At 36.0% G+C, this 12,938-nt stretch overlaps 1 protein-coding gene across 1 annotated transcript in view; it reads left to right on the top strand.

Moving 5' to 3' along the window:
- The window catches only part of SPAG17 (sperm associated antigen 17), an 89,174-nt gene that overhangs the window by 43,424 nt on the left and 32,812 nt on the right, over positions 1 to 12,938 (top strand). The window contains exons 17-22 of the mRNA XM_063148440.1: positions 447 to 601; positions 5,148 to 5,227; positions 6,874 to 6,956; positions 8,237 to 8,491; positions 9,744 to 9,855; positions 10,398 to 10,523. Coding sequence (XP_063004510.1) covers positions 447 to 601; positions 5,148 to 5,227; positions 6,874 to 6,956; positions 8,237 to 8,491; positions 9,744 to 9,855; positions 10,398 to 10,523 — 811 coding nt within the window. The remainder of the gene's footprint in view (positions 1 to 446; positions 602 to 5,147; positions 5,228 to 6,873; positions 6,957 to 8,236; positions 8,492 to 9,743; positions 9,856 to 10,397; positions 10,524 to 12,938) is intronic.

The following is a 12,938-nucleotide window of genomic DNA, read 5'->3' as shown; positions in this document are numbered from 1 at the left end:
CAAATCTCAGGGATGTGCAGGCCATGATAAAGCAAATTGAATACCAAGTAAAATCAACTGAGATAAAAAAAAGTAAATTAGTTTTCTTTTTATCTGGTATATGATAATTCTGGTTTCATTTGCTATTTACTTAAGTATTTTATTATTTAAACTTATTTAAGTATTTGTTTAATATTTTAATTTATTTGGGTTTTGTGTAGCTGAACTTTTTCATTCATGGTCAGTGAGAAGGTAGAGCATAGTTGGTATCTCTTCTCAACATGAATAGCAATGCAGTTTCAATTTCCACCTACCTGAACCATTCAGGTTGCTGGAATCCAAATGCTTTGGGTACATCTTGTAGGAGAGTGTTCTGGAGCACCTGTTGCTCAAAGCTCTGCTATGTAGTCTCTGAACATATGCTACTGTCTTCAGGAAAGATGTATCTTTATTCCTTTCCTTTTCAGGTTCTTCATACAGCATCCCAAGAATACAGATGTATTGATTCCTTTTATCATAGCCAAGATAACTCTTTACTAATGGTTTTTCACAATCCCATGAATCAACATCGTCAGAGCCAAGAGACTTGGAATATTGCTCTGCACTCTAATGTGGGATTCAGGTAATGGATTTTGTCTTCCCTGTCTCTTTCACAGTAATTTTTAATTAAAGCCATTTTAATTAAGCTTTAGGGCAAAGCTTAGAAATTAAGGTATAACTGTGTGACACGTTTATGAGAAAGAAAGTCATGTGAGTCAAAAACAGTGCGGTATCAACAGAATTCTGTTGAACTTTTCTGAGTAAGAATAATGCAGAGTGTAGCTCCTTATCATCAAGTATCAAAATGTAAATAACGTACACATACATATAAAATCATTAGAAATGCCACATCAAGAAAATTGTAGGACATTCCAGGTGAAGAACATTAAAAAAATTCTGTCTAAGTATATACTTATCAGTTTTTTTTTATAATATATACATAAATGGAGTGATTTTGTGGGAATTTTTTTTGAGAAAAGTTCAAATCCCTTTGTTAATATTAGAATTTTTTTCCTACAGAATAACACATTCTTCTTAATTCCTTATCAGTACCTGCTCACCAGTTAGAGGTGTGCAAGTGGTTGATATGTGCACTTTAGCTCTTTTGTTAGTGGACCTATTTATTTTGGAACACATTTTTGCACCAAAGCAGTGATATAAATGATGATGTAGATACAACTACTGAAAATAGAACAACTGTCCATGTACTGATGTGTTAAAATATCAAAATGCCATGGAGAGACAGCTGAGGTATCTTTAACAATGTCACTCTGGTGCTCTATGAATTAATTAGATTTATCAAATAAAATTTCAAACAAATTATCCAGTATAAAAATACCTCCCCCCTACTTGTCTGCAGGTATCCTTTTCTGAGTGTAGTGCCTCGTTTATCATATTATGGGAATTTTAATAATAAACTTTTGTTGACACCTGTATATGTTTGAACAGGTTTGAGCACTAAATAAGGAAAATGTGCCTTCCTGAAGCTATATTTTGTATTGTATTTTGTATCTTTGCTCTCAGTCAAGGAACTCTCTGTAGGTCCATCTCAGCTTTCCAGGCATTTGGACTTAAATTATTTGCCATGAAAACAGGCTGTTGTGATTAGCAGGGAATAGGACCTGAGCCATAAGATATTTACCAGCAGAAATTCAAAGTTCCTTGGAGAAAATGCTGGCTGTTTTGTTGGGCAGATCCACAAAATGTGGTGTCAGTGGTTTTGCATTTATATAGCAACTAAAATCTTCCCCAAAAGATAAGTGAAAGATGTAGTAAAGCTGGGTCTTGCATTCAAACAGACCCAAGCACAGGGTCAGTGGATTCAAGGGCTGTTACAGAGCAGTTTGTTGGCACCCAGAGCTCTTTACTCTGCCAGCAATTCTTACACTTCTTTGTGACACTGGACTTTAGCTGCCTAATTCAAGTTTCCTAAACATAAACAGTTGGTGCCACAAAACAGCTGCCTGGTGCATTTGGGTTTTCTGGGCAGAGTTGACACATATGCCATGAGACCCATAGGAGACCCATACACTTTTGGAACAAACAGCAGAGAGCAGGTCACACACCCCAGAACATCTAATGTGTGACCTGGTGTTTGTGTACACTGAGAAACGCCTCCTGCCAACAGCATATGGGTGCTGTAGGAGCAGAGGGAGGTACCAGACTTCCTCAGGAAGCATTTGTCCCTGAAACAGCCACTCTTCATCTCTGGGGTCGTAAAACCTCAGATTGGCTGGTCACCTTGAAAGGGCATTCATTGAAACAGATCAAAAGCAACTGAGAGACGGGAAAGGCTCTTGATACCTGCAAAAGAAAAGCTGCTGATTTTGCATCTAAATGAGAAATTATGCATTTTATCTGCATTATATATCTGTGTGCTTTCTACTTCTTACTCTTCCACATCCCCTTGAATCAAGGCTTAGACATTAAAGATAACTTCTGCTTAGGGCATGCCTACTTTGTCCAGTGAATTTTCACCAGCTTCTGTTTCAAAGCAGCAAGGAGTTCCTAAAGAAAATGGCATGAACACTGACAAGATGGTTTGGCTTTGCTCTTCTTTCCTAGAGATATTCAACATAAGTAGCTATATAAGCTACTTAGAATTTTTGAAGAGCTATAGTTCCTCTTTTGCTTCTGTTATGTGTCACTGATACCTGCTTATACTCTGCAAAATAATCAGCACATTTTTAGACTTTTTTCAGCCTTACTTTTAAAGATCATTTGAGATTTCCAGACAAAGTATCATAAATATTTGCTAGTGTATGTTTCCAAGCAACATAACACTTCTGTAGAAGACACTCATTAAATACCTGGAGTGCTTCAAGCTATTGCCTGCAGTTAGCTTCCAGATCCTGCTGAGTTGCCAGAGATGGGCACAAACTCTACTTATTAATTAGGAGTAGTATTACTTGTTTTTACCTTTGTAAGAAATAAGTGACTCCTGATGAGTTTAGTAACAATTTATTGTTTTTTATTTTATTAAAATTGCTATCATTCTAATTTTCGATATAGCTTTAAGAGTCACACTTTCATCACAGAAGTGTTACAAATGCACAATAGATGCAGAGCTTGAAAATTTCTCTGATAAGAGTTCTCTGTCTGTGTTCACTTGTTACTTCTTTATTGGGACAGTTTATAAACTACAGACCATCTTTGTAGAGTGACAGCTCATAGTTGCTGTCTGGAATATAAATCTGTTATCTGCTAATCAGTTGGTTACAGAATCAAGGAATAATTTCATTTTATTTAAGTGAGTCCTGCTACAGCAAATTCTCATGCAAAGAGGAAATATAATTTCTGATGTTGCAGCAGCTTTTGCTCCTGGAGATCCCAGTTACCTTCCTTCTTCTTTATGGATATCAGATCCTGTAGTTCATGTAGAACATTCAAAAATTCAGAAATTATGCTGTTTAAAGAGTAGGCAGCAGGAGTCTGCATGGGAAATCTAATGGATGCCACTGAGTAAGGAAATCCAAAGGCATGGACACATGTGCCTCCAATGATAAGTGTGTATATAAAACATTTTAATTCTGGTTAGAATAAGTGGCCGCTCTATCAGGAAGCCAAATCAATTCAGGCATTATCAAAACCATTATTTTGCTCAAAGTTAATCTTAATGACATTTGTTTATAGTTTCATAGTAAACACATTACACAAGTTACTGGAAAAGAATAATCCTTTCTGAGAAATGCTTCTGAGTCAGACATTGGCAGTAGTGACATCAGAATACATATTAATAGAATGTGTATTTTAGACTTTGAATGACTGTTTCATTGGCCTAAAATATTTTCCACCCGAATAGTCTCTTTTTTATTTATAACATATATTCATCTTCAAGTTATTCCAGTACTGGCAACTCTGTGTTCCAGACTAGTTCTTCCTTTTGTTTTCAACAGCATAAGTTTTTATAGCTTGTGCACTTTTCTTCAGATACAAACAGAATAACCTTCTCCCTACTGAGTGTATATAAGATCAGCAATTTCTCCATGCAAATTTCCCAAAGCAAACTCCACCTACATTGCAGAAGCTGGGAGAGTCTTGTATATCTTGAAGCTGTACCTGAACTGTGTGTTCCAGCCTGTGTACATGACTTATTAATTCTCTTGGACAGACTGCTCCAATAAGAACTTTAAAACTGATATGAGGTCAAGAATTGATTGTATTGTCTGTATGTTCATGCCCAAATGCCTCCACTACACACAGAGTTTTTGAGTACAATTGAATCATCTTGAACTGTAAACACAAAATATCATGAAGTCATTATATATACTCAGCAACTGAATCTGATGCATTCTTCAAAAGCTCCTTTCAATTTTGCACACGTGAAGAATTTTACTTTGAAGAATTGTGATAAAACTCCGAATGAGGGGTTGAGTGGCAGTTGCATATAAGATTCCCAGGCTTCCTCCTTTTTTGAAAGCAGTTGTTTAGTGAACTACTTGAGCAGTCATTTCAGACACCTTTGGAAGATGAGACAATGCAACTGCAGATGCCAGCAGCAAATTCTGGATCGGTTTGTTTTTCAGTTCTCACTTCAACTTAGTTGTGACTTGTGAATATTCCTAATTCATGGCAGGTTATGGTACACTGATTCTCTCATCTGGATTTGGATGGCAATTTTCAAACACCTTTCTTGTCACACCGATAAAGAAGAGCTTGCATTATATAAAATAGTACTTCAGTTTCTGAATGAACAAGTAAAGCATATTTTAAAAATCAACATCAATCAAAAGCAGCTAAGAAAATAAGTTATTCAGTGGCAAAACAGTAAGGTTGACAATGAGTCTGTACCTTTTGGAGCTGAGTGTCTTCAAGTTTTCTAATTTCCTGGATTTTTCTTTAGCAGGTGTTCTTTGGCAGAGAAGTTTCTTACATTTCTTTGCAGAAAGGATAACCAGAATTCCTAGTGTAACATGTACTAAGCAAATACTAAACAAGCAAAAGTACTACTTCCTGTAAAAACTGAGAGAAATCCTTTCAAATATAAGTTTTGTCTCAAAGATAATAGAATAATACTTGTATAAGAAACTGACAAGCCAAGTGATCTTGTTTGACTTGAAATCACATTAGTGAATACTGTATTGTATTGTATTGTATTGTATTGTATTGAGGAATATTCTGCTTTTCAGAAACTATCTTGAGCTGGTGGCCAACTTAATTGAAGACTGGGTGAAAGAGGAAGAAGCTAAATACCAAAAAGAGAAGATGGGTAAGGAAACAGAGTCTTTTAAATTGGAAAAAGCCATGGCAGAAGGCCCTCTAGGACTGTCTGTCAGTGCTGTCAAAAAAACTGGCTTTACTTAGAAAGCCAAAAGTGGGTATCTTTTTATTGTATTCTAGGAAATTAATTTTTCACTCTGTGCTGAGACACAGATTTTTTCAGAGCAGAATTGCATATGTTTTTTCATAGAATGACACTGTTTTGACATAGGCATAAATATAGGCATAAATATGTTTTGGAATGAATTAAATGTATATATTTGTATATTCTGCATCTTTCTCTGTTTGGAAAACTGACAGCTTTAGTATCAATTTACATTTTCAATAGCTGTGCTTATCTAATGAGATTAATAATTACATACAAATTTGTATCTGTTCAGATGACTGAACATATAAAGAGGTGAGCAGTAGTTAAAGCTGGCAACATGGTTCAGGAAAATTCCTTTTTAAAGGGCAGGATAAAAGCTGTAAGTCAGAAGCTGTGGGCTAGAAGCTAAAACTGGAAGCTTGAATTGACAAGACTGCAGAGCAAACTTGAATTACAAGCAACATTTTGGGTAGTGAAAATTGTAAGCAGTTCATACAATAACTGTTCAGCAGGCAGCAGAATCTGAAAACCCCTATTGACAAAAAAGAACTTCTGTCAAAATTTTCTACTTGTATATTTAAATGGTATTAACAGTGATTTGTTTATGCTTAACCTTTGCTTTTTTACCTTTCTTGAGAATGCACTTTGAAGCCTCCCAGGACTAGCAGTTAGCATTTACAAAAATAGAAACATTACTCCTCAACTCAGTTAACACCTCTGATTATAGTTTGGAAACTAAAAGTACAGTTATGACTACTAAATCATAATTTGTACATCTCTAGCTGTCACAAGAGCTAGACTGAATCTTGCCCATGTGGTGCTTCATGACAGTTTTGATTCATAGAGTACTTGCTGAAAGGAGATAATCACCTCTAGCTGGAACACGCAGATGGGCAACAGTGTTCTTGGGTGTTTTCAATTTCACTGACACTGCAATTTCTACTTTATCATGTAAAGCAATTTAACTAGAAGTTTCTGATAGTGTTAATTTAATTGAGTTTAAATTACCTTTTCTAGAAGGTAAATATGGGGTATCCAAGCATAGTATAAAATACACTTAGATAAGATACTCTTTTCATTAAGTCATAGATGCTATAAAGCTGTAATAGTAAATGAAGGTTATGGTGAGTGTTTCTTTAGTGAAGGTTTGAATATTCAAATAGCATTTATTTGGGATTTTTTGTCCTGAAAGGTTGTAACGTCTGTGACTCTGGTATTGAGCTTGTTCTGGCTCACTTAAAAACAAACAAACGCTGCCAGAGCAAAGTCTTCAATAGCAAGAAGCAGAGAGCCAGTCTTTACACAAATTGTTGATATATTATTTACTGTATTTGGTCCCCAGTTATGAGATTCAAGTTTCTTCTAACCTAAACAGACTTTCTATTTTATTTCTAAATATATTTAAGGTTTGCTTTATTGTGCTATTATGCTTTTCCTATTTTAAAATATACGTTCTTATTTTCTTGCACATTTTTTTCCCCATTTTTAAAAATTATTTTATTTTCCTGTATTTAAAACCCACTTATTCTCCCTTTCACTTTTAAAAGGCAGCACGACTGAACCTGAGAATGTAATAGAGTCTCAATCCGAGAAAGAAGAAAGTCCCATTATCAGAGAAGATTCTCTAAAGGTGAGGCAAAAATATTTATGTTTCTGAAATGGACTAGATAGCACTGCTTTCTTAGAAAGGTAAGCCTTTGTTCTGTACATGGGCTTGACTGAATCCTCTTAGTCTTTCTGCTCTTTTTATTTTATGTTATTTTCTTTAATTTATTCCTTAATGATTATGAGTCATGTTATGTTGTTTTCTTAAGAGAAGACTATTTGGAGTTGGACTAGGCATTCCAAAGTAATTTATAATTGCAATACTAGGAAGTGAATGTTGTGAATAATATCCTACTAGTTACTGAAGTCTTCTGATTTTAAAGGTATGAAAAGATAAGATCCAGATTCATGGAAATACTTGTGTACCCAACTGTACTTTCACCGTCTACAGCTCTTTGAAATTAGGGAATGTCAATATTGTACCTCAAAGTTCCCTTAGGTCAGAGAATCCCATTTTATAGATGGATCTATGAAAATTCACTGCAGATTAATTGACTTGTCCAGCTTTACACAATAAATTTCTGGCTGAGGCAGGGATTAAGCATACAGTTGTTTTGGTCATAGCATTGGTACTATCCATTAATCTGCACAAATCTAGTTTTATTGATATTGTATTCTCTTTCCTTTTTTTGACTCCTCACAGACATATTATGTCTCATCTTCCTCACAGTGTAAAATGCTGTGCAATTCAAGTGCTGATAGGGAATATAGAGAGGAAATGAGGTTAACTGTCACAGCTCAATCGAGGCTAATGCCTGACTTGTAACTCTCCATGCTTCCCATTTCTTCCCCAGAAACACTTCTCCTTCAATATGTTTAGACTATAAAGTGCTACAAAACCCTAAATACTCCAAAAAATCTCAAATGTCTTTCTAATGTAAGCTGATAATTTTGGCATTGACAAGTCAATCCTCTTTATGTTAAAAAATAAAATCATTTTATCTCACAGTTGCATTTGGGGAATAAACCAATACCAATGATGCATTGTGGTTTGGTGGTAAACATTGTGGAAAAGTATTCAACAAAATCATTCTCCTGTGACTGATCGTGTAAGATATGAATAATCACCTGATTCATTTCCTGTGGTCAACAGTGGCTGCTGTTGTAGATTGAGTGAATCACTAATTTTATCCAAAATTTGGTGTGTGATATTGTGAGACTTTTGACACGTTTGGAAATGTGTTTTGGCTTAGAACTTTGATTCCTTTGGTTTTGTTTGCTTCTACTTCTTTCAGAATGCACATATGAAATATCTTGTAGTACAAAGATAAACACAGTCTGTTTAATTCCTAATGTTGAATGTAGGCTTGGAAGATTGAACAGGACCGATTACGAGAGGAAGAAGAAAAAGAAAAGGAAGAAGAACAAGAAAAGGAAGAAAAATTGCAAAGTAGAAGGAAAAGCCAGGATTTAAGAGGAAGTAAAGAAGGAAATAAAAAAGGAAATAAAGGATCAAACAGAAGACCTTTGGAAGACAAGTATCAAAATGAGTCAGCAAAAGCCGCTGAACTTGAGGAGGATCATAGCATTCCAGAAACATGTTCTGAGAAAGTTTATAAGGTAAGGAGTTGTATTATTATACCACATTAGAAAAGTGTTAACTATATACAGATTCAAGATTACAGCAGAGCTATTATCTATTGTGAAATTTGAGTTCAGGGCAAATTAAGCCTATCTGGGTCTTGTTACCTCTGTTGTTTAGCAGCAGATTCTTTTCTAAAAGTTTTAAAAAGCAGTTCTTGATGTTCAAGATTATCTTCACACCAGATTATTTAATTTTTTTTATGTGTAATATGACATGAACGCAAACATAAGTTGATCATGTGAGATTTTTCTGGGAGAGGATAGGAAAGGGGAACATAAGAAATTGTCCCATCTTCCATAGTAAGGAACTACTATACCTAGTTGAAATTTTGACTACCTACACTGGAAATCACCATTTGTTACATATCCTCTTTCAAAATTCATGTTCTTGAAGTGCCCTAATCTAAAATGCATAGTTTTCCCATATTTCATAAAGTAATTCCATTGGCATGTGTGCAATGTGTGAAATGTGGATCTCAGCTCACTCTTGGAGATTAAGGCACATGAAATCCAAACTGTAATTGTATTTCATGTCTCTAGCAATCCCAGGAACTCATGTTTAGACAGTTCAATGGACACAGCAGCTCTCCTTTTTCTGCCTGTTGCACTAACAGAGGGAGCTCTTCGCTAGTTTTGTTCAGTTTTTCAGCAGTTTGCACCACCTTATATTTGTAGAGTCTATCATGCATCCAAAACTTGCACACATCAATGTAATTCAGTCTAAATTTGCTTAAGTACAGACTTTAAACTCAGAAATAGATGGCATTTCAGTCTGGACTTATTTGAATACGGTCACGTAATTTTTTCCATCTTGTAGCACTGTGGAAGGCATAGCAATCTAATTAGATTTACAGTATCTGAATTCCAAAACCTAGAGGGCAGAAAGCTGAATCTTTACCTGACCTTTATGTGATCCCATGGCATTGTACTTGATCAGAACTTCTCTTTCTCTCACACTGTATGTTAACTCACCTGTCTCCTTGCTACTCTTCAGTTTCCATGATGGTTTTCACATGTAACAAGTTACCTCAGTTAGTAATGGGGAAATTATTTAGATATGACTATAGCAGGCTAGATATTTGCTCAAGGTATTTTTTATATTGGTTCAATAGCTAAGCAAAAGATGTTGAGCAGTACAGTGTGATCCTGATGGTCTCTCCTTCTTTTACCTCTTTCATGTGTACTGCCTTTCTCATTTACAGATAATTTAAAACTTTGTTTTTTCCAGTTTCATGGCTACAATACAGGGGAGGATATCATTCAAGTATCAGGAACCAATCGGTATCTTTTCCCATCCGATGGAGGACAGATTCAAGTAGAGAAGATAGAGTTTGTAAAAAGTGATTCTTATTTTCTTTATGTTTTGCTTTGACTCAGTGCTAACTAATGGAATAATTTCTTAATCCAGAAATGGTTTTTCATGTCTCAGCAGTAAAAATTCAATTAAAGAAATTCCATATTAGGCTCTATCATCATTAATCTTTACAGTTACCTGTAATATGTTAACAGTTGATAGATAAATGAAGTACCAGAAAACTAGAAATGCAGAAAAATCAGTTCATGTTTATTTTTTCAATGGCAACTGATGCATCATATTTCCAGGATGTTCAAATTATTTTTCCAGTCAAATGCAATATATCTAAGCCACAGAGTCTTCCGCAGACTCTCAGATTTAATTATCAGAAAGTTTATAATATATTTTGTCTAAACTCAGATAGCCTTAATTTTGTCACCTTGGTTTTCTACTACATGGTTCAGTCCAGTTATGAGCAATTTTCTTTTTTTGAGTGCTTTACTCAAAGTAGCAGGTGCACCATTTATTTGGGTGCAAGTAAGTTCTGAAGCCTGATGGAAGCAATAATAGTATTCCATTGCTTTACAGAAACTTTGATAAAGGTGAAAGTAATGAAAGACAAGCACAATTTCTTCATTCATGTCACAGACCCCAAGGAAAATTTCAAAGAAGCTGAAGAGCAAGAAATTAATGAAGAACAGCAAATTACATCAGGTCAGTGGATTGATGTCACTGATATAAAGAATTAATAGTTTGATGTATTTAATAATTGGATGCAAAACTTACCAACTAACAGAAAATATATTGTTACCATTGGCAGAGAGTAAGAAAAGTCAGTGTTCCATAAAATAAAGCAAAAATCCAGTTGACTGACTTAAGCACTGCATAAAGAGGTCTTAGCAAGATGTAAAAGCACAGTGAAGGTCAACATGTGCAAACCAGTCTCTCTTCTAAATCAAGGAAATCACCATTCCTTAAGAAAATAGTTTTCTTCTTTAGTGGAGGACGCATTTGGATCTTAAAACCATTGTGACTTTGTGACTAAAGTCACAATGAAAGGGAAGATTTCCCCTTTTGATGTGAACCTCCTTTTGTGGGTCAGATGGCCATAGCATTATTACCTCAAGACCTTTGCTTTGAAAACAGATCTTTCTGCAATCCAGCAACTTCTGCTGTTGGCTGATATATTGTTCATACTCAGAAAGCATTGAATCCAAATCCTTTCTGAACCCAGGCAAGTGTGTTTCCAAGAAGCAAGACAGTTTGTAATAATTTGTGTATATATTTGCCAAAAACATTATGGAATTCCTGTCACCAAACTGAAGAGTATTGGAAAAGGATAACATACATTTTAGCTCTTTTCTTCTTCATCAGTGTATTATAAATGGATAATGAGATGATTGGCTCTTGCAATTAAGGGATTACTATTGTGTAAATATTAAGAAAAGCTTTAGTGGTGTATAGTTATGTTATTGTGGTTTAGATGCCCTATGTTCTCTCCACAGTTCCCTTTTTCCCCTGTAATGTGACCATCAGGCAGCTGGAGTTGTCTAGGACAGGTAAAAAGAAGGCGTGCACAGGTGCCCCTTACCTGGGGCAGCTAGGAATGAAAAATCTCAGGGGGTTGCTTAGGGGGTGCAGCATGGCAACACCTGACCTCCAATCAAGTCACAGGAAAGCAGTCTCCACTGATAAATGGCAAAGAAGAGCTGACTGAGACTTTGGGAGTGGCCAGGGTTGGCTGATGCAACCCCCAGGGGTATAAAAGACTGAGCATCCATCTTGAAGATGAACCAGCCATATGGTATGCATGAGGGACAGTTTCCCGCGCTGCAAATTTTTCCTTATGTAGTCCTTTTGTTGTATTTTTGTTAAGGTTTATTAAACCTTTTAAAAATTTCAAAGTGAGCAGTTGTTTCTCACAAGTGTAAGAAAGCATCCTGCTCTTGCTTCTCTCCTTTGCTCTCCAGCAATGTACTTGTAGGTTGTCTTAATACAAAATTTGCATCCCTTCTACAGACCAGATTTTTTTTGTCTGCACTTCTGACAGTTGACCTGTATCATTGTAGGGTCTGCCAGAGTGTGAGTGTCTGAGACAAGTTGTATTCACTGGACACAAGTGCAAGGCTTTTCTCCCATGTAAACAGGAGCACTTTATAGAAAGGCAGTAGGGAAGACAAGAATCAATCCACTCTGATACTTGACAGTGGCTGGATGGTACAATGGTAAATGTGTAACGCAGTCAAAATTCCAAAACATCTTCCTACAGGTGGTGTTCAGCAATAAGCATTGCAATCACAGACAAGAAATAGGAACAGGCAAGGTCTCAGGATGTGTCCCATGTTGATGAGTTACGGAGATAGCTTGGCCTGCCTTAACCTGCTTTTGTAGTCTTCTCTGCTACTCCTCGGCCTTATATCATATTTCCCATATGTTGCCCATATGGGAAATCCCAAGTTTTTCTCTTACCAATAGAACATTTCTTTAAGGCAGCAGCAGCTGAAGTAGAGGCAAGGTAGGATCCAGTGTCTGGGAGGTGTATCTTGCCTAGTTCGTGTGGTTTTCACAATGACATATTCATCACATGACACCTTGATCTGCCCCTCTATGTGAGTTTGACTCCTGATCCACTTTTACAAATCCCAGACCTGTCTTTGGATCTAATTTTGCAACTTTTTTGTCCTTTCTTTTACTTTCTCCTCAAAGTACATACATAGAATCATAGAATATCCTGAGGGGAGGGAAGGGAACCTCAGGGATAATTGAAGTTCAGCTCCTGTCCTTGTGACAGCATGCAAGGGACAGTGATTTTTATTAGTGCATAGGCCACATGCAATAGAAATGGGCAGTTTAACATTCTTATCATCCAAGAAACAAGGATCCATAACTCCAGAACTGCTTAAATTCCATAAGACTTTACATTAGTTGTTGCTGTTAAACCTGTTTTTACACACCTAACTAATTAGAATGCTATTTCTGGCTAAAAACCACAGGTGTATTGCACAAAACTGACTATAATATTGTACCCTAAGAATGGAATGTTGGTTTTCCCTGCTCCATTTAGTCTATTTAGGTTAGTCATCCTCACTAAGGTTCTCACACTAGCCCCACTTCTCACACCAGCCATTG

The sequence above is a fragment of the Melospiza melodia genome, chromosome 2, assembly GCF_035770615.1.
Source record: "Melospiza melodia melodia isolate bMelMel2 chromosome 2, bMelMel2.pri, whole genome shotgun sequence".
In the NCBI taxonomy this organism is placed as follows: Eukaryota; Metazoa; Chordata; class Aves; order Passeriformes; family Passerellidae; genus Melospiza; species Melospiza melodia.
The sequence above is the reverse complement of the archived record's forward strand: the minus strand, read 5'-3'. Positions and strand labels throughout refer to the sequence as shown.